The 21,115-nt window shown below is 41.6% G+C and overlaps 3 protein-coding genes across 3 annotated transcripts; 2 read left to right on the top strand and 1 right to left on the bottom strand.

Annotated features, from left to right (window-relative positions):
• Positions 1-14: 14 nt before the first annotated feature.
• LOC108022002 (uncharacterized) lies at positions 15-945 on the top strand. Its single transcript, XM_017090840.3, has 2 exons — positions 15-169; positions 463-945. Exons 1-2 carry the CDS (start codon positions 110-112, stop codon positions 664-666), a joined length of 264 nt encoding a protein of 87 aa, XP_016946329.1. The 5' UTR covers positions 15-109; the 3' UTR covers positions 667-945.
• Positions 946-5,616: 4,671 nt separating this feature from the next.
• On the bottom strand, positions 5,617-6,483 carry LOC108021989 (uncharacterized). Its single transcript, XM_050887735.1, has 2 exons — positions 6,216-6,483; positions 5,617-5,952 (listed from the first exon to the last, which is right to left on the bottom strand). The coding sequence occupies exons 1-2, from the start codon at positions 6,405-6,407 to the stop codon at positions 5,761-5,763; spliced, it is 384 nt and encodes a 127-aa protein (XP_050743692.1). The 5' UTR covers positions 6,408-6,483; the 3' UTR covers positions 5,617-5,760.
• A 3,948-nt stretch (positions 6,484-10,431) lies between these two features.
• LOC108021992 (protein phosphatase PTC7 homolog) lies at positions 10,432-12,010 on the top strand. The gene has a single exon (XM_017090832.3). The coding sequence runs from the start codon at positions 10,536-10,538 to the stop codon at positions 11,673-11,675; it is 1,140 nt and encodes a 379-aa protein (XP_016946321.1). The 5' UTR covers positions 10,432-10,535; the 3' UTR covers positions 11,676-12,010.
• Positions 12,011-21,115: the final 9,105 nt, after the last annotated feature.

The raw sequence follows: 21,115 nt of genomic DNA, 5'->3' as shown, positions 1-21,115 counted from the left end.
GGCGTTTTTGCGATTTCAGTTCGTACTCGCCGCTCAACGTAAAATGTTGTGAGGCATTTTACCGCCAACGGAATATCTATATTTTTTACCGATTCCCCCGACTTTGGCCATGGTTTTCCTTCTCAAGCTATTGGCCCTCTTGGCAGTGGCCGCCATTTCTATCCATATGGTAAGTGGAAAATCAATAGGAAAGTGTGTCTTTCTTGTAAAAAATTGGATGAGCCACAAAAGAATAAATACTTTTTGAAAATGCTTACAAACAAAGCAGAAATAAATTCTCGCCCTTTGTAATTTTTTTAAATATATTTATAGTCGTAGAAACACTTTTAAAAAAAATTCAGCAAAAAATATAAATTATATATACCATTAAAAAAAAATTAAAAATATCTATAATTTGTAAAATGAGTTTAAGAAAAAAAATTTATACTATATACCATATTAAAAAACCTTTCCTTTATGCAGACCCTTGCCCTGGAGTTCATGGATGAGGGACACGATGAGGGTCATCATTTCGATGAGGAATCCTCCGCGGAGGTGCCTGGAATTTTAACTGGTTACACCAGAGATACGATCGCACATTTCAATCCCCGAAAGGCAGACGCTGGATTTCGACAATTATGGGAACGTGTTCCCCTTCAAAAAGTGGATGTGATTAAGCGGAGATAGAGGAACTTACTCATAGCTACGTTTACTCACTCAAAGTCATGAACAAAAACCAATTACCTGAAAGGAACACCTAAAAAATAATGTGAATAATTCATTACTATTACTATACTATACTATTTTTTTAATGAAAGTGTAGATTTGTTTAAAAAATTAAACATACTTTAAAAGTGAAACATCTTAAAAAAACACTGACTTATTGATATAAATAAATAATGCAATAAGGGCGACATTAAATAAAAAGTATACAAATAAATGGAAATCTAAACTATTTCAACGCAATGGAATTGTACTTTTAACTGGCAAGGAACAATTCATAAGAAACCATAAATGTGGTAGGAGAACAATTCCCCTCGAGGTTTTTTGGGTCAAACCTTTTTACCCTCGGCCCAGGGGCTAAACCAACCTCCCGCCAATAACCCACCGAACTTTGTGGTTTCCCGCCCCATCAAAAACCAAGGCAACCTTCAGCCCAAGTAGTTCTTAGAAATGTAATAAAAAAAAAGCCGTGGAAAAAAGCGGCCCTTCTAGGCTAAAACTTTTTATTTGCATTTTGTTTTAAGCAATGGAAGGAGACAGGGAAAAAAGTGAGACCAACTCTGTTTCTGTTTCGGGTGTTTTTTATCCACTTTTTTTTTGCTTCTGCTGATTGTTTCTTCTTTGTTTTGTAGAAAAATGCACAAGTTTTATGGTAGCATAAAAGTTTTTGTGGGGAAAACTTTGCACTTGTCTTGCCGAAAGGGTTTTACAATGATGCGCTATATGCGACACGCCCCCCTCGAACTGTCCAAGTGGGCGTGTCGAGCACTTAATATTTCAGGCATATCATTAGGCGAACACAATATCCCCGAAAACTGATTTTGGGGTGCTCTAGAAACTTTTGTTCTTTTTTCCTTTTTCTTTGGGCCCGAATGTGACACTCAGTCAGTCTGCTAAGCATGGCGGTTACTTAACCCCAGAAAGCAACTTTCGGCTGACCACTCCGAATGACTAGCATGCATTATCATTAAAATAAATTATTAGAGTCCAGTGTGGCCACAAACTAAAACGCATTTTGCACGTTTTGTGTGCGAGAATTTTTTACACGATTTTTACAACTTTTTTTGCGGTTGCGCTAAGTACACAAAAGCATTCTGACTGCAAGGAGGGGGAAGTGAGTCCGGGGTTGGTGGGTATAGTGGGTATGGTGTATGGGGTGGTTAAAGATAAAAAGTCAAGTTGAATGCGTTTAGAGTTAGGATGTAGCATTTAGTTAACCCACAAGACGCACACAAGAAATAACTTTGCATACTTTTAGGCGGCGGCAGTGGCAGCAGAAGCTCATGTTAAATACTAATGCAGGAAACGGGCCTCGCCACCATCACCATCAAAAGACAATGAAAACGGGGCGGCAAGTGGAAAGTGCGCTGGTAGCCACGTAATTTCTCAAGTAACCTAACCACGTAAAGCATAAAATATTTGCCTTTGAGTCGGGGGCAAAAGTATGTCCAAGAAGTTGCCCAGTTGCCGCAAAAACAAGTTGCAAGCCGCTCATTTGAATACCCGGCTACGGACTCGGACATGCAAACAACTTTGACCACGCATTTGTTGGAGGCTGTAGATGCAAGTCGTAAACAGGGTACTAGTGGACTGACTTTCTTAATACCCTAGTTTGGGAGATATGAAAATAAAAAAATCAACCAGGAAAAGTTGGTACCTTTTCACTTAGAAACATCATAGTATTAATGGCCAGGACCCGCATTTAGCTACTACCCACATAAGCATCAACATAGTTATAATAGTTTAGACCGTCATATTGTATTTGAAATCCTATTATTAAAAGTATTATATTTAATAGAAAAATAAAAAGTTATTTGGGTAGAAAATGTAGTTATAGTTCTTATATGAATAAAAATATATATAGAGAATGCTCTAGTTACGATGTCTTGGTATTGTAAATAAAAGTGTAGTATTATATTAGCTAGTTTTTAGCATAATAATCAAAACATTCTTTATAAAACATGCAAAAGTCGTCATACCCTCTGGCAAAATCATTAAAAATAGGCAAAAGGAGCCGGACGTAGGTGACGATGCCAAGTCAGGGACACAAGAGCAGCATCCTCGGCAGGAGTCAGCCAGTTGACTGGCCACATGCTTCATGCTGCCAGGCACATGCAATTTGTAAGCCAAAGCGCATAATTTACAACGGGGAGAGCCCCGTCTTCGGGGTCTTGAGACACAGCTAGGAACTCAAACTCAAACCCAGACTCGAGCCCAAAACCGAAAGACCATATCCTCTGGCCCGTTTGCCGTCTTGGCCAATGAAGTGCCGGTTGCGGCCAGTTCCTCTTGGGTCCCCGAAGGAGAATCATTCGAAGTTTTGACCCAAGGAGGCGGCTAACACCGATAGTGGTTGCCCTCAAGAAAAACAGTGCTTAAGTTGGCAAAAGAGCTGTGATTAATAGACCAAAATAAAATAAATATTTGCTTAGTTTATCTCAAAGAGATTTAGTGATTTGGTTTTAATGCGAAATCTTTTCTCAGAGCAATTTGATTCTAAAAAATCAGAAAGGCTTTGAAATTCCTTATTAAGGTGTCTAAAAGTATGCATTAAACAAGTAAAGGTTTATTGTTGGATACTTTTAGATACTTTTTTGGACTTCAATTAATTTAAAAAAGGTTAAGGTAAAATTTTCGAATTCAAGACGAAAAGCTGAAACAAAATCGTAAGACTTAACAAGCAAGTTCTCATTTATGTTTAGTTCTTAAAAACTATCTGGAAATGTAAGTCCTGGACTCGCACTCATTTGCATGCCAGTGAATTGTCCCCCTGTCACAGGACTACTTACCGGGGGCCTATCTACCGACTTAGTTCTTGAGTTTATTCTTTTTCGGGGATTCTGCGACCCTCGTGTTTCGGCGCAGCGAGCTCTCGAGGAGAAGTGGAGGCCAGGATTCGCGTGGGCTTAAGTGTCCTGGCCGAAAGGAGTGGCGAGTCAAGTGGCCATGGTCATAAAAAGACGGGCCCGGCGGTTGTGGAAGTACGAGTAAGCGGTGTCCGCAAGAAAATAACTTGTAGCAAATTAAGTTTGTTAGTAATTAGAACACCACTAAGGACACCTGAGCGCCGGTTGAATTTATACCCGTGCCCGGGCCGAAAGGCAGGACAACACACAACAATTAAACTTGCCGCCTCTAATTCCACCTCCTTTTTCGGTTGCCGAGTCGAGTCCTTCGTCCTGTCTCAGGTAAAAGGTAAAGTAACAAAAGTTCCTCCAAGTCCGAGCCTGCCTTGTCGAAAATTCCTCAACTCGAAAGTTGGCAACTTTGATGTACCAAGAAGAAGACTGGCCGAAGGAGATGCATTTTTTGGGGCGGGAAGAGCAACCGTCAAGTGCATGCCTGGACATCGGCCAGTTGCTCCCTTCCGCTTAACCCATTGAGTGCCAGTAGCCGAAAATGCCAACAGTAATTTCACAGCTTTTTTTTTTTTTTTTTTTTTTTTTTTTTTTTTTTTAATTAACATCTTTATTTAATATAATCCAGGAACAGATCTAATTAAAGCCTTTAACCTAAATGTTTTCTTAAGTAAATAATCTCTTAATTATAAATTATAATTAGTTTTCAACTTGGTATATAGGAGTAGATCAAATTACGACTAGTTTCAAGTAAATAATATATTCATATTAGTCTCTTAGGAGCAGCCCAAAATGTCTTCTTTTGAGCCTGCGAATTGGGATAGCCCCCTGTAATCTCCGGGCTAGACGATTACGGTGGGCAGTTAGACGGTCGTTGTACCTGCTTGAGAAGAACGATATTTGGTCTTCAACAAGACTCAGGTTTAGGTCATTGTGAAGCGTTTGGCCGCTAACGAACCACTCACAGCCAGTGATTTGTCTTAATGTTTTGTTCTGGACGGTTTGGAAACGTTTTCGGTGGGACGCAGCCGCCACTCCCCAAATTTGGATTCCATATCTCCAAGTTGGTGCGATGATTTGTTGATAAATGTGCCGCTTGCATCTTAGAGATAGTTTGCTTTTCTTGTTTAGCATCCAGAATAATTGGTTCCGCTTTAGGTTGCACATTTTGACGACTCTGGCAATATGTTCTCGGAAGGTTAGGCGTTTGTCCAGTGTGAGGCCTAGGTATTTCGCCTTAGTCGCTTGCTCTATGTCCACATTATTAATGTGGACCACCGGAGTTGTTTTTCGGCGTAACGTAAAGCAAACGTTTACGCATTTGCACAGCTTTTTAAGAACACATTTTTTTAAGAAATATATTAATGTGTCTAAAAGTATGCTGCAAAATTTGACGTCCTTTTGGGTCCTTTTTTTATATTGTATTTCTTAAAGTAATATATATTGTAGCTTATTTTTAAGCTCAACATTTTTATTGGATAATAAAGCTTCAGCTATTTTTAAATATGACTTAAAGTATGCTGTACTCAATGTATTTCTAGCTTTAAAATATATTGTTGCATACATTTAAACACTTATCTTTATCACATATTTTTGATAAAAAAAAAAAAAAAAAAAAAAAAAAAAAAAAAAAAAAAAAAAAAAAAAAAAAAAAAAAAAAAAAAAAAAAAAAAAAAAAAAAAAAAAAAAAAAAAGCTTAGGTATAGAAATCTGCTTTAAATTCCACTGACAATAATTTAGAAGACCGATATGTCTATGGGGTTAACCCTGTAAAGCCCACCCTCGCACTCTCGACAAGAACTGTGGCCAAGTGGCAAAAGTTTGGCAGCTTAAGGAGCAGCAGAAAGCAGTTCAGTTGACCCAAGTACACAACGTTTCCCAAGCGAACAGGTACTTTGTGGCGTGCGTGGGACAGGAAAAAGGATCGGAAAGTAGCAGCAGGACCTCCGAGGACAGGACATTAGCAGCAGGGTTTCACAGCAACAAGATAAATACTCATACATATGTATACCATACCACATACTTAAAAATGTTTACGCATTTGGGACGATGCAAATACCACTCATTGCTTAATAATTTAATGTTTTGCTATCAGGGGTATACAAATATAATTTTGTTAGGGCATGATGCATTAGATTTGAAAAACACCAGTCAATCGACTGCCATTTGAGAGTCTTTGCTTCTCTTCCCGAATCGTTAGTTATCTGGACCGATTTTTCCGGTCTAAAAGCACATGCTTGGCCTCGTTGATTTTGGCAGTCAAGTATGGTGAGCCATTGCGATCCGGATGATTGGCCAGGATAACCCGACGATGAGTCTCCCTCATTCGTCTCCAAGGAGCACTCAGACTAGTGCCCAGGATTTGAGATGCTTCGCGGGGCGACATCCGCTCCTGAAGATAAAAAATTGAATATAGTTATAATCTTATCTATGTATATTTTATACTATTTATAAAAAAAAAACAATTTTTTTAGGTTAGGTTTTAGATTAAACCTAAAGAATTCGCGAAATATCTGAAAAAATCTAGAGAATTCGCATTTTTATTTGTTGATAATCAAAATAAACGAAACTTAAGGGTAAGCTTCAACTAAAGAATTCGCGTATATATTTTCTTTAAATTAATTTCAGCTAAGTCCTCAAGAATTCGCGGTTTACCTGAAAGCCGCCGCTGTAAAAGCGTCTGGCGCCAAGGTCTCCAAAGGCTGATTTGAAAAGCTGACCAATCCTGTTCAATGCCTTGGGCATTCTGAGGGCGGAAAGTCCGCAAACTGCCACGCCCACTACCACGCCCATTCCTATCAAATGCAACGAGTTACTAAGGACTTGCGAGAATTTACTAGTTTGCATTTCGAATCTGTATAATGGTCGACCAAATTAAATAAATCTATATAAAAATGTTGAATGTGGAAAATTTAAGAAATGACTGCAGAATCTACAGATACTGGGATACATAAAAGCAAAATCTTTCTTAACTTCCCAAAAACATAAAGGTAAACACTTTCCCTCCGTAGAAGACCAATCAAAATGGCCCCTTTAAACTTTGGAGAGGCAATCAATTTAAGCCTTCTTAAAGTTTCCATAACGCAGACAAAGGCTGGCAGCCCGGCCACACTTTCACTTTATTAACACCAAATTAATTTTGTCTCAGAACGAATACACACATAGAGTATGTGTACAAATGGAGTCCAAAAACCCCCCCAAAACTAGAGTTACACACATGAATACATTTCGTGCACAGTTGAGTGCAGCGATTGAATTTTAAACAAGAACGACAAATGCCGGCAATCAAGTCAAGTCAAGGAGGAAAATGAACTTGGGCAGGCAGCTCCAAGGCGACGGGTGCTATAATCAATATGCAGCAGTCAATAAGAAGGAGCAACAATTACACAGGACCTGGGACCTGGGACCTGGGTCCTGGGACCTGAGACCTGAGAAATTTGGCAATTTTGGAGGGGGCAGTCGTGGGGGCTTTCGGTTTTGCCCCATAGTTTTGCAATGTGCGTCGGTTAAATGATGTGTAATCGTCTTATGTGCACTCGAATGCCTTTTGGCTTCTAATATGGCCGGGCATCAAGGACCCAGGACCACAGGACTTCAGCCCACTCACACACAAAGGACAAGAGGACAACGGGAGCAAAGGAGGACAAAGGCCGGACCCGAGGACCCAAGATCCCCACAGTCCGCACGCACACAAAAGAAAACTTTGCCATAGGCTGACCTCAAAATGCACAACGACACAAACTTTAATTTACAATCAATTCAGGCGTGAATAATAAACCACAAGAAACCAAACAGGGAGTTCCACCCGAGACGAGAAGTGAAAGTGTTGCCCTTTGTCCTCTCGAAAATTTAGTTACAACACACAACACCAAAAGTTTGCCAAGTTTTCGAGGCAAACAAACAAAACTCTCGGGCAGCTCGCACTTCACATCCACCCGAAAACCGCAACACTTCCGCCTGCCGAGCATCCTGTCCCTGGGACAGGAAGTGCCTGCCAAGTGCTCCTCGGCTATCAATATTGTTTTCCTATTAAATTGATCATTGGTCAGTCAACAATTGCGGCGAGGTCCTTTGTCCCTTTGACCACCACACGACTGTCTGGCCTTTGCCCAGCACTGACCAAAAAACAAGGGAAAGAACAGGGTGGGAGTCCTACCATAAAATTTTTTAAGAAAAAATTGAATATACATATCAAACATGAGAGACTAAAAACTATTCAAAAATAAAATATATGAAAAATAATATTTCAGGTTTGAAAATTGTATATTAATTATTAAATATATTACAAAGCTGTAAATGATTTTTATTTGGCACAGTGTAAGTGAAAGTAAATTTAAAAATTGTAGAAAAAATTGAGCTTCGGTTACTTTTTTATTGAATTTTCTTGTTTGGATGCTTAAAACTTTAAATGGTTTTTAGGAATATGTATTGGTATTAATATGCCATATTACGTGCTTTTGGGTAAAACAATAAATCTAATACAAAATTAAATATATAATAATTATGACTAACAATTATTATTTTAAAAATTCGTATATTTAACTAATATTAAGCACCTTTTCAAATATTACCATTACATTTCCTACATCTAGTTTTTCAAAACCATTTAAACTACATTTTAAATTTATGGCTAATCCCTATGTTTAGTATTTACCTGTTAACTTACAATTAATTTGCGGTGAATTGTAATTTCTTGGTGCACCTAGAATGGAGAACTGCAGGCCAAAAACCAGCTATTTGCGGCATCCATCCAATGTCAATCAATTGCCGAGTCGCCGAGGAGGTGGGCTCCTCAAGAGGGCAAACCAAAACAGTTGCCTACTTACAGGCGCCAGGAGGGGAGGGCAGACACCAGGATATAAGGACATCAGGACATCAGGGCATCGGGCGGAGCAGTCAATCAGTCAGTTCCTGGTTCGCTGATCTGTGAGCTTGTGAGCTGGTGAGCCTGGGAGCCCTGTGATGCCGCTGATTCCTGTGATTCCCCCGACTCCCCCGACTCCTGGCAGCCCTGTGAGCTGCTCTATTTGCTTCAACACCCACTGCAAATTAAATTCATTAGTCAACTTCCGGCTGGGAGATCGGGAAATGGGAACGGGACGTGTTGCCATGTGCTGGCTGCTGTCAATTCAGACGGATTTGAAGTCAACTCAATTTGAAATCAATAGTGTGTGAATAATCCTTTCACACCGACAACGACGCACATGGCTTGTGTGCATCTAATATTCCCTCCCCCTTTTCGGGGCCGGGGCAGAAATTGCATCTGGTGCCTGGGATTGTCTAGTCTGGGTGGTTGGCTAAATGGCTGGATGGATGGCTGACTGGCTGGCTGGCTGGCTGACTGGCTGACTGAGTGACTAACTGGCTGCCTCTCTGGCGGGCACTTGAAAACGTTTTTGCATTGATTGCACTTCATATCAGCCATCCAATCCAGTCAGTGATTCGTTCATTCATTCATTCATTCACTCGTTCAAGCAGGCCGTTTATTCATGCCACTCGCATATGTTGCATCGTCATTTTTTGGGCGGAGAACGGCAAAGCCCGAGCCCAAGTAGACATGGCAACCAAAAAAGGCAAGCCATTAAGCGATGACGACGATGAAAGTATTTAAGCAATTCAATGGCATTTCAAAAACACCGCACTGCAAAAAAAGTGTGAGAAATTAAACTTCAGTAAAAAAATATCACTAAATAAAAGTGGATGATATGACCTCAGATGTTGCAAAAAATAAAAATTTAAGCTTGAATCTGTTTACGTTTTATTGTTTATTGATTGTTTATTTAAAGAATTATTTATAAATCTTATGTTAATGATTTATAAACTCAGAATAAAATAATTAATATATTATGACATAGATAAAAATCGCTAAGTCAAGGAAAAAATTATGGTTTTAATAATTTATGTACTTAAAATATAATACAAAATATAATATGACATAAATCAAAAATCTATAAATCAATGAAGAATTTTCATTAAACTTTAATAGTAGCATAACCATATACTAAGAGAACTTTGGCTTTAATTGTAGATAATTTAAAAAATAATACTTTAAGAATTTATATAGCAAAGTTAATCTAGTATTCTGTTCATTTTTTAGGAGCTCTTCTCCTTTTTAAAAAAGGATTACCATATGCCCAAACATTTTCACAATTAATTAAACTTAGGCGCATTTTTCCGAGTGATCCACCACCTGCACCACCCACAGCTGCAGCTGCACCACTTCATCCCAGTCGAGTGGCAAGCAATGAGCTATGCTATGTGCAATTCAAGTGCCACATCTGCAACTGCAACTGGAAATGCAACTGCCACTGCAGCGACTGCCTTCCGATTCCGATTCACGGGGGAAGCCCCAAAAATTTCGTCTGCCTTGGGACCCCGGGCAGATCGAGAGGCATTCCCATTTCCATTCCCATGTGGCACCACTTGCTATCTGTTTGTGTCCGTAATTGTGCATAATTGAGTTGAGGCCTCCGCTTCCAGAGGTTTTTTGTTGGCCGGGCAAATGGGCTGAAGGGATCAGGAAAGGGGGGTAAAGTACCCGGTGTGGGTTTTCCAAAATATTGCAGGCAGTTTAATTGGATTTAAATAGAGGTGTCTGGCCTTTGGAAAATATATACGCTTAAATTTATCAAGAATATCAAGAAAATCAGGAAAATCGCTATAAATTTAAAGGTGCTGAGAAGTATGCAACAATAGATTTTGAAAGAACTCAATTCCAACGGTGAACTTGTAGTTTTTATTGCATACTTTTAGACATTCCCAAATGTGGTTTTAGAACCCCTAAGCTTCTCTAGCAACTCCCCGTGAAAAAAGTATTTTTCCAGCTCAATTTGATCTCAGAACCCAATTACTTTTCGGCCAAGATGACACCCCTCGAAAATTCAGTTACCGTTCGGCATTCGTTTGAATAGCACACAATCCATTCGATTTTTGAATAGAAAAACACAGCAGTTTGTAAGCAAGAAAGCGCTGGCGATGGATGTGGACTTCGCTGTGGAAATGGGAGGCGCTCGTCGGGCGCTCCAGCGAACGCTGATCAGTTGCTGCGAACAGCTGCTGGAGATGGCCCTGACTTTGACCTATGAAAGTGGTCAATTCCTGCGCCGTCTGTGGGCTCGCAAGCCCCTGGAGTACCCGCCGAGTGGTCAAGAGGCCAGTGGCGATGGCTGGGTGTTCGGTAACCGGCAGTATCGTAGCCAAAATCCCAGGATGTTCGTTCACCAGCCGAAGGCAGCTCCTCCAGTGTCCTGGAATTCGGGTGGCGAGGGTGACTTCCTGCGGAGCGAGGACAAGGTCGACCGTCCACTTCCGCGACTCGTGAGCGTGGCCTGCGGTTTTGCAAAGGACTCGGCCGAGTATCCCCAGTATAGTCGTGGCAAGTTCGGCGAGGATGCCTGGTTCATGTCCTCCAACGCGCAGGCCTATGTGCTGGGCGTGGCCGATGGCGTGGGCGGCTGGCGCAATTATGGCATTGATCCCGGTGAGTTCAGCATGTTCCTCATGCGCTCCTGCGAGAGATTCTCGCGGGCCCAGGACTTTGTGCCGGAGCGACCGGACCTGCTGCTGGGACGGGGCTATTGCGAGCTCCTGGAGCATAGGTGCCGCATTGTGGGCAGCTGCACGGCCTGCATCCTATCCCTCAATAGGGCGAATAGCACCCTGTACACCGCCAACATCGGCGACAGTGGCTTCATGGTGGTGCGATCTGGTGCGGTGATCTGCAGGTCCCTGGAGCAGCAGCACCACTTCAACACGCCCTATCAGTTGTCCTCTGCGCCGCCGGGTCACGAGGACAATGTCCTGTCCGATGGCCCCGAATCGGCGGATACCATCAAATTGCGCGTCGAACTGGGCGACGTCATCCTCCTGGCCACCGACGGCGTGTACGATAATGTGCCCGAGGCCTTCCTCGTCGAGGCTCTGACGGAAATGTCCGGGATCTCGGACCCGGTGCGCCTTCAAATGGCCGCCAATGCGCTGGCCCTGATGGCCCGCACCCTGAGCTACAATCCGAATCATGATTCTCCGTTTAGCCAGAATGCCCGGAAACTCAACATAGAGGCGTCCGGTGGGAAGCCAGACGATATCACGGTGCTGCTGGCCTCGGTTGTCTAACATCTGGCCAACGAAGAATCTGGAAAACGGGCCTTGAGCTGGGGGGAATCACAGGGATGGGTGAAAGGACTGTTGGTCCCTGGCAGAATTTACTAACAAATGAGCGAGCACATTTGTTGGTAACAACTGTTTGGAAAAGCTGGTCTTAGGCCAGCAAACATTCACTGGCAATAGTTCTTCTCCTATCCCTTGGAACTGCCCCTTTTCCGACACTTTTTTCATCACTCCTCGTTTTTAACAAACAGTTCCAGGCAATGCCATGTAAAAAAATATTTCAAAATTGTTTTAAGTGTAATAAAATTACAGTTTTTGTTAAATTTTCTAGCTATACTAAATTCCTATTAAGTTCATAGATAATCCATAAATGACATCTTTTTAACCTCTTCTTTGTAGCATTTTCTGTTCTTCCCCACAAAAACAAAGTGTTCAATGAGTCCCAAACAAGTTGGGAAACAGAAATCTGTGGAAAATGTCAAGTGAGTGCCGTGGCCCTAATAAACCTAATCAAATTTTTACCATCTACGTGCACTCCCTGCACCGTCGTCCTTTTCGCTCCTCGTTGGTCCTGCCAATGTGTGACGTGACATACGATATTTGAGTTTGGAGTTTTGTGGCTTTTAAGTTGATTTTTTTTTTCAGCTCTTAGCCCCCGCTTTTGTGTCTGCCATCTATGAGGTGTTAATGCTTTGTAAAGTTTGCAGAAAAACCAAGCAGGAAAAAACAAAGAACTCAAAGGCAGGAACCAAAGTTGAAGAATTCCGGGCGGGAGTTGGCTGCGGGATGGGACACAAAAACCTTGCCATCAAACAATAAAAAATAACAGCAAAAAATAAAGGAGCAAAGAAATTCCCAACCACAAAGCATTTTTATGAGTTTCGTGTGTGTGTGTGTGTATGTCCGTCTCTTTCTCATCCCTCGCATGCTGTCTCTTTCCATTGCTCCAGGACTCACTTACCGCTGCACTTTTTTATCCTAAGTGGCTTTTACTTAGTAAGGCCAAAAAACTTGGCACTAACTTTGTGGAAAAGCGAACATTTTGAGATACTGCGAGTGGCAAACGGGAATTGCAGATTATCCCAAGTTGGATAAGCAATTCGGATTTACCAATGCCTTTATAAGAAAACCAGTAGAATAGGTTCTATAAAACTTTAAAATTGATACATATATTTCTATTGATTTTTACGATTTTAAATCATTTAAAAAATGTATTATTCATATCCCATCGCTTGTGATATCTTCCAGATACTTTGGTATCCTTTGCCCCGAAACTTTGTCAACCCCAAAAATAAACGAAAACTTTCTGCCCCAAAAGCCGAGGCAGATGTGAGGGGCCCAAAGGAGATGGAGTTGAAATAGTTTTATTTCAATTAACAAGAGAAATTCGATGAGTTTATTTGTTGTGCGTGCTGGAAATGTGAAAATGCGGAAAAGTGGAGGACTGGAGGACTGGCTCGGCGTTTTATGCGACACAAGATAAGAGCGATGGCGACGGCCAAGAATTTAATGCCCCTTTCGGTCGAGTGTGTGTGCGATAATGTTGACAGATAATAAACTGGGAAAATTACAAAATTACAATCAAACAGGGCCAGGGGATGGGCGATGTGAAGGCCATGGGAAAAGCGAGGGAAAAGCGTAACCCATATGAGTGGGGACATTTGCAAAATTGTCGCACTGGGAAGGGGTTTTTTTCGGGGCGCACTTTATAGAGGGGACCCGGGGGCAGCCCCTGGAAGAATAATGCTGCTAATGGCGGACCATTGTCGAGCGGAAATGCCGGGTGTCCTCGCTCCTCGGTTTTAACGGCCCCAGAATTTCGCACCCATTCTACGACGAACGTAAATTTGCCGCCACAAAACTATTCAATTGAAAGTTATTTACGTTTATTGTTTTATGCCAGCCTTTTTATATGGCTCGAAAGGGATGGCCCTTTAATTAATAAAATGTTTTCGAGAGTGGGCTTACACTATCTTCAATCTTTCACTGCTAACAAAAATATTCTGCAACAATCAAATATTTTTTGTTCCATCTTTAAGCCATTGTATCTTTAATCCTGGACAATTAGACTTCGGTTTGATTTATGGCCGAATGCCATTAAGTGCTCTGCCAAGGCCATCGATTCGTCGAGCCTTCGTCTTCCTCTCCAACTCCAACTTCAACTCCAACTCCACTGCCATTTCCCTTGCCCCATTCCCCGCCAGAAATCCAAGTTACGAGTCTGGCCAAATCTATACTTCCGTTGTTAATCATTGGCATCACTTAATGGCCCCTTCCGACTTCCTTTCGAGGAATGCAATCAGCTAGACAAGCGCATGGATCCAGTTCCATTTTCGTAGCCATTTCCCTTCCACTCGAGGGCTCTTCCTTTTTGGGGGAAAACAGCGAACACGCCCTTCAATTACAAATCACGGGATATTCACGGGATATTCGCAGGACTCGCCTGCCCAGATAATCTGCCAAAGGACTTCCGACCGGTGCGTGGAAAAGCAAAGAAACGGCCAAAAATAGAGATATACGTATTTCTGTGTATATACTGTGAGGACTGGCACGGCACTCTGCTACTGAAATCGCAATGATATACGGCCGTGAAATCGAATCGCAACCGGACGGGGGACCAGTGCACAAAAGGCTTTAAGCTCCAGCTCCATCTCCAGCTCCAGGATCCCCGATACCCGATTCCCGACTCCCGATCCTTGGGCCGCTCGACGAAATCAACAGACTATGGCCACGGCCCGCCAGACTCGAAGGACTCGCAGTTGGCGTCGCCATTGTGCAGTCAAGGCACTGGAAAAATACGTATTATAAAATATTTAGGTCTTAAATTGTTATATATCAAGGAATAGTAGAGTATGTAGATCTTAAATAATGAAGTGGTGTTCTATAACAAAGAATAATAAAATATACATAATTAAATATTTAGATCCTAAATTATGAAATGCTATTTTATACCATATGATAATAAAATATTTAAAAATATGGAAATATAATATTTACATCTTAAATAGTGAAATGGTAATATATATCAAAGAATAATTATGTATTAAGATCTTAAATACTGAAATACTAATGAAGTTATATTATATAGCATAGTAAAACCATAACACCATAATAAAATATATAACAGAATATTTAGAGCTTAAATTATGAACTGGTATTATGTGCCAATGAATAATAAAATCTATTACACAATATTAAGAGCATAAATCATGAAATGAAATACAATTATTACCATAAAATAAAATATCAAGGAATAGCAAAATATTTAGATCTTAAGTCATGAAATGTTATTTTACACCATAGAATAATAAAGCATTTAACAAAGTATTATGATCTTAAATATTGAAATGGTATTATACATAATACAAGGAATAATAAAATATTTAGATCTTAAATAATGAACTGGTTTGTATATACATATTATTACAAAATCTTATGATCCCAACTAATAGTCTGGTACTAGTAATTATGTATTACAAGGTAAGGTTTTTTATGACAGTGTATTATTTTTAAATAAATATTTTTTCTATCCCACTAGTTAAGATCGTGTAAGAAAATATTTACACTCTTTATGTTTACAGAAGATTTAACATTTCTTAGCAAATGAAGCATTAAACCTTATCTGTGCTTTTTTAAATATTTATAACCCCAACATTTTTAATTAAAATTAATATTATATAATAATAATATTTTCACTTGCTGATAGCTCAAAATCCTTTCATTTTACGACATAAAGAAATACAATTTTTTTTTTATAGTATGGCTAATATTTTTAAAGAGAGTAAAATATTTAAAAATAGTGAATAATAAAATTATAATATATTTTTAGATGACACCTTTATAGATTTTATGAAGCATGTTTTAGATTTTAATGATCAAAGAGTAAACCTTATTATTTATGCTTTTTCTGCCAGTGCTCGGATTTCTTGGCCGGCGCAGGCAGAAAGAATTTATGGCTCCTTGAGGCCGTGTAGCGTGTCCGAAGGACTCAGCGGGTTGCATGTTCCCCGGCCCACCCTCCGCTGCCCCTTTCGGAAGGTCCTGCGAACGGAGAGCCCGGCGCGCCTCGTCCTTTGGCCGTTTAGGCGTTGGCATTGCGTTTTCGACGGCCGTGTTGAAATTGACAGCAAAATAATTGCTTGATTATTTATGAGACGCGACTGTCGGCCAGACAGACGGCCACTCGCAAAGCGTTTTCTTCCAACGAAGGTGGGCAAACGCAACAGGATTTTGTGGTGCGATTGCTGGGGCATCCAGTAGGCCTGCAACTGATTCTTATCCAAATAGTTATTCAAGAAATTCAAATTGTGGTAATTAAAAATGGTCAAACACATGCTGGCCGAGGCACTTGACATATGGGCTAACCAAAGCGCCGTAGCCCAGGCCCTGGCCCAAAGCAGCAGCAGAAACAGCATCCGAATCAGCATCAGAATCCTCATCCGCATCCAAATCAGGAGCAGAGCCCCGGACCGGAGGACCGGTGACGTGGCCTGGGCGAAAAGGAGCCGTAGCAGTAGCAGGAGCAGGAGCTTTGGCTTCGCCTGCGGCTGGCTGTTATTATTTTTGTCACTGACAAAGCAAATCACCAGAAACCAACAAAGGGTCCCAGGTCCACCTCCTTTCGCAGCCCCACAATCCCCAATCTCTGACCGCCGAGAGCCCGCAGCCCTGAGACCCCTTGGCCCACAGAACCGGAGGCGTAACAAACGATGCCGCAGAAAAACCTCGTAGGCCCGGGCTCAGTTTCAGGCCCCTAAAAATCCCAGGACCCCTGTACAGGCACTGGCAGAAAAAGGGGTACATATGTAATAAAAATTCTCGTAATTTAAATTAGAATTTTTAAAGTTAAAAATGTAAAATTAAGTTGTCTTACCTTTCCAAATAGTAATAAGACAAGCCTAAATAATAAAATAAAATAAATTAAAAATAGTATACAATAAATAAAACAAACAAAAATTAAATTTGTATTAAAAAACATTTACTATTTGAATGGTGAAATTCCTATTAATATTTTTTTAACTTTCTAAAAAGGTGTCTAATATATAAAGGATATTTTTCCCAACCTAAACTATCATCATTATATATATATATCATTTTTGCTGATACTTAAGTTGATACAATTTTCCATGTTTCCATAATAAATTTAAAATTTAATCCAATAATATTTTTATACAAAATTCTATAAATTTTAATATAGAAAAGGATTGCTGAACATCAAAGTTTAAGAAATAATTCGGATTATCCAAGGTCTATTAATATCTTGTTTTTAAATTAGCTCTATGAACCTAGGATAAGGTCACACTGACAGTTAACATTTTTTAACATTAACATACATTTTTTAGTAACTTTCAATAAATAAGAATACATATTAATGCCATAAAAACTGTATCTTTTTTAACAAATATATGTGTTCTTTAATATATAATAATATGTTATGAAAAATCCTTTCTTTTTCTTTTTAATTTCCTGTGATCTGCAACTTTTCTCCCAGTGCATCCTTCAGGGTCTGCCAACTGCGGGGCAATTTTCCTGTTGAATTATGAGGATATTTGTTTCGTCATGAAAGATTGGCCCCGCTACCGGTACCAGTGGCAGTAGCAGTGCCGGCTTCCACTGCCCCCCATCCTAATCCCTTCGCCAGCCCAACGGGGCCAACTGTACATTTCTTTCTCTTCCCGGGCTTTCATCTTCTTGCGAGGAGCGGGCCCGTTCCCACGTATCCCTCCCCGAAAAGTGGGCGGCAGCTGGAGTTGGGGCTGCGGATGGGGTTTTCAATTTGCATTGCCTGGTGGACCCAAGCCGGGGTGGTGGCCACAGAAACAGAGCTGGAGGAGAATCGTCAACTTTGCCTTCGTCGTGAGCTTACCAAATGCACTGCAAGTGAAATGCACTCTACTGACTTTTGGGGTCGGCGGGGTTCGTGAACCATGACCCGGGCGGGAGAGAGGGCGGGGAAGGGGGCGGGGGGAGTGGGGAGTGGGGTCGGTCCACAGGCACACATGTAACACATGAGTCTTAGGCAGGACCCATGGCCTGGACGATTGCATCTACAATTCATAGAAATTTCAAACGATGCGTAAACGAAAACGGAAAATGCAGCCCAGGCCAACGTCTGAGGAGGATGATTGTCCGTAGGAAAAGCGAGGGATGCGCAGGCAGAGTGGGGTGGAAAAGGCAGGAGGAAAAGGCGGGAGGAAAAGGCAGTAGGAAAAGTAGTAGTGCCCAGCATTTGGGGAGATGGCTGGGCATCCATTGCAGCCAGTTGAAAGTAAACGAATTGTGGCCATGGTCAAAAATTGCGTTTACTGTTGCGTTTCTGAAATGCATGTGAAAACAGGAGGGGTGTGAAAGGCGGTGGGCCGGCATGGGTTAAGGGTTAAGAAGCAGGCATCCAAAATCCGACTTTGGTTGATGATGAGTGTCGTTATCGTTTTGCGGAGTTTTGTTTTGTTTGCTTTGGCCCGACCCTTAACCCATCCACTCAGCTGGCCTGAGGCCTGAGGCCTTAACCCCCCACTGCCCCCTGGCCCGCCGGCCCCCCGGCCGCCCTGGTGGGATATTCTAACTGCAAGTTGAATTTGCATTTCGATATGTGGCACTGGTCCAGTGGCAGTAGTAGTAGCCACTGCTACAGCCCACAAAACAATCAAGAAAAGCAATTGGTGCACTCCGTTTTTCGGCTTGGCCGATGGCCCGGCGGCTGCCGGGGGTTAAGAGCGGACCTGAACAGAGCCGGAAAGGCATCGTAGTCGGACGATGATGTAGCTGCACGGATTGATTTACGTTCGAAAAGATTTCTCAACTGTGCAAAACTCAACTTGGGCCCTCCCCCTGCCCCAAGTTTTTCTATATGTTTTCTCGGGCCTTTCGGCTTTTCGCCCACTTTCCCATCACCCAACTGTGGCCCCAAAAAGCGACTACCGAGATTTATCAAAAGGTAATTTATATATGTGGGTGTGTAATTTATATATGCAACTATGCAACTGGCCAGGGCCCCGAATCCGAATCCGTATCCGAATGCGAATCCAAATCCAAATCCAAGCTGTTTGCCCTGCTGTCTGTTTGGCTTTCGGTCGCACTCACATCCCTTGCTGAGGTCCCTTTGGTGCATTTTGCATTCTGTGTTTTGCATTTTATGTACGCAACATTTTTAAGAGTATTTCGTTGAGAATAAATCGCCTGCCCAAGCATGACATATGACCGAAAAGCTTTGAGTTGAGAGTGCCGGAGAAATGGAAGTGAAAGAGCTGGGGGGCAGGGGACTTGGGTTAAGTAAATACTTTTCAGATGCCATCTCGGGGCGATGTCCCCGGGCACTGGGCACTGGGCACTCAGATTGCCAGGGCACAGCCTAAGAAATTGGATATCAATTGCGAGTCACCCGAAAACATGCCTACTTCCAGGTGGATTTAAAATGTGAGTTCCCCAAGGCAGCAGTCTGCATTTCAAAAATATAATTACTAATCTATATACATAAATGTATTAAAATCTAAAAAAAATGTATTAAATCTAGTCATTTCTTGTGCTAAAAATATGTACTAAAAATCTTATAAAATAATTCTTTACATTAATTAAATCTAGTAATTTTTGAGGTAGTTGTATAAATTTCTAGTCTAGACAAACAGTTTTTTAAAAATATAAAATCTTAGAAAAATAAATCCCATTACAACATTTAGCCTTTAAATCCATTGAGGAAAAATGCAATGGCAATTATCTTCACCGGCCAAAAAAATATCCATTCAGCCCGCACATTAAATTGATACTCGATATGCTTTTATTTCCCCCTGACCGCGCCCAAACCTGCGAAATGCTCAAAGTAAATGCATAAATTCAATTTACCGAAAGCAAAAAAATTGCATAATTTAACGCTGACACTCCCTGAAATTCCCCAAAGGACAATGCCGCATATCTATGTGCATTCTGATGGCGGTGGTCAGTGCGAAGATGGGGGATATTGTGTAAAAAATTGCAAATCGAATTGGGAGCCAAACGAGTCTCGAGCCATGGGTGGGGGAAAAGCCGGGAAGGGGGGTCAACATACCGAAACGTCAGGAGCACTACGACGACAGTTACACGCCTAAGCCCTCGACAGGACCAAGGATCGAGGACCGAGGTCCAAGGTCCGAGGGCCCTGCCGATGGTATGAACATTGTTGACATTTGCCAAACCTACTTTAATCACTTTTTAACCCCATTTGATACAGTGTCAACATGCATGGGGCGGCTCATAAAATGGACAACCCCCGGCCCACAGAACATCCTGGCGATTTTCGCGACGTGGGGAAAAAGAGCAGCCGGAGTGGCGAAAAAATGCCAATGACAAACGCAGAAAGAAACCAAAACCTACAAAAGCAAACAGCCATGGGCGAAAAAAGTGTGTCCAGCCAACGGGGGGTTAACCCGTCAAAGGCCAGGGGTCCAAAAAATTGACTTATTTGGAGGTACTACAAAATATATCAATTGTTTTTATTAGTTAGTTAGTACATTTTTTTGTAAACTAAACTTTTTTAAAATCTCTAATAAAATAAAAAGGTTTTATGATACCCATATATCGAAAATATTCAAAGACCATTGCGAAATAAACGAATAATTAAGATTAACTCAAGTCAAATCTTAACAAAAAAAATCCAAAATATTCAGATAAATGCCCTCAATAAGTATTCCTCTTGCACGGATTTTTTCCCCGCCATTTCCAATGGGTTAAGCCCCGTCTGACAGGGGTTAAGGGCAGCTCTGCTGGCCGTGCCATGACCCGTTGGCCCAGCTGCCAAAGCAATTGATTTACTGCACTTTGTTTGCCAAAAATTAATTGAGTTGATGACAAGTGCAATTGATTTATGCGGGACTCAAATGAGTGCGGACACAAATGGATGGATGGATGGATGGGACAGACACATAAAAGAGTCCCCGAAGGGCCGAGGCAGAGGGTTAACGGCCCAGGAGTCGGGGGTTAATGTAATGGGTTTCGCTGCCCAGTGGCAGCACATGCGGGCCCCCCTTCTTCTGGATTGACACTATCCAACACTTCCGATAGCCCACCGGGCATGCATATCACCCACATTCGGCGACAGGTGTTGGCTGCCAAAAATTCCCAAAAACCAAAAACAAAAAACCGAAACTAAAACAAAATTCTGGCAAAGATTTTGCGACAACAAAATGGAAAAACAGAAAGGTAAAAACTCTACCTGATCCTGGATTTTGGTTCGTGTTTTGTCACGGAAGCGTGCCGTGCACACATGTCCTCGGCAAAAGCCCGGCAAAACCGGTTACCGGGTTTTAGGCCCGAAAAATGCACGGGGAAATGGCGGAAAATTGGGAAAACGCCGAGGTGGGGCGGACGCAACGGAAATAAGCGCCGAGCGGATGCCAACAAACGAAGCAAATGATTCATTTCCGATGATGCGACAGCGACCTGCGACCTGCGTCCTGCGTCCTTGCCGGGCGGAT

The sequence above is a fragment of the Drosophila biarmipes genome, chromosome X (assembly GCF_025231255.1).
Source record: "Drosophila biarmipes strain raj3 chromosome X, RU_DBia_V1.1, whole genome shotgun sequence".
Taxonomy (NCBI): domain Eukaryota; kingdom Metazoa; phylum Arthropoda; class Insecta; order Diptera; family Drosophilidae; genus Drosophila; species Drosophila biarmipes.
This window is presented reverse-complemented; position numbering and strand designations above follow the sequence as displayed.

Coding starts and splice junctions, on each gene's coding strand:
- LOC108022002 (XM_017090840.3), top strand. CDS start 110: ATGGTTTTCCTTCTCAAGCTATTGGCCCTCTTGGCAGTGGCCGCCATT. Junction 170..462: donor CCGCCATTTCTATCCATATG/GTAAGTGGAAAA, acceptor TCCTTTATGCAG/ACCCTTGCCCTGGAGTTCAT.
- LOC108021989 (XM_050887735.1), bottom strand. CDS start 6,407: ATGCAAACTAGTAAATTCTCGCAAGTCCTTAGTAACTCGTTGCATTTG. Junction 5,953..6,215: donor TTTACAGCGGCGGCTTTCAG/GTAAACCGCGAA, acceptor TTTTATCTTCAG/GAGCGGATGTCGCCCCGCGA.
- LOC108021992 (XM_017090832.3), top strand. CDS start 10,536: ATGGATGTGGACTTCGCTGTGGAAATGGGAGGCGCTCGTCGGGCGCTC.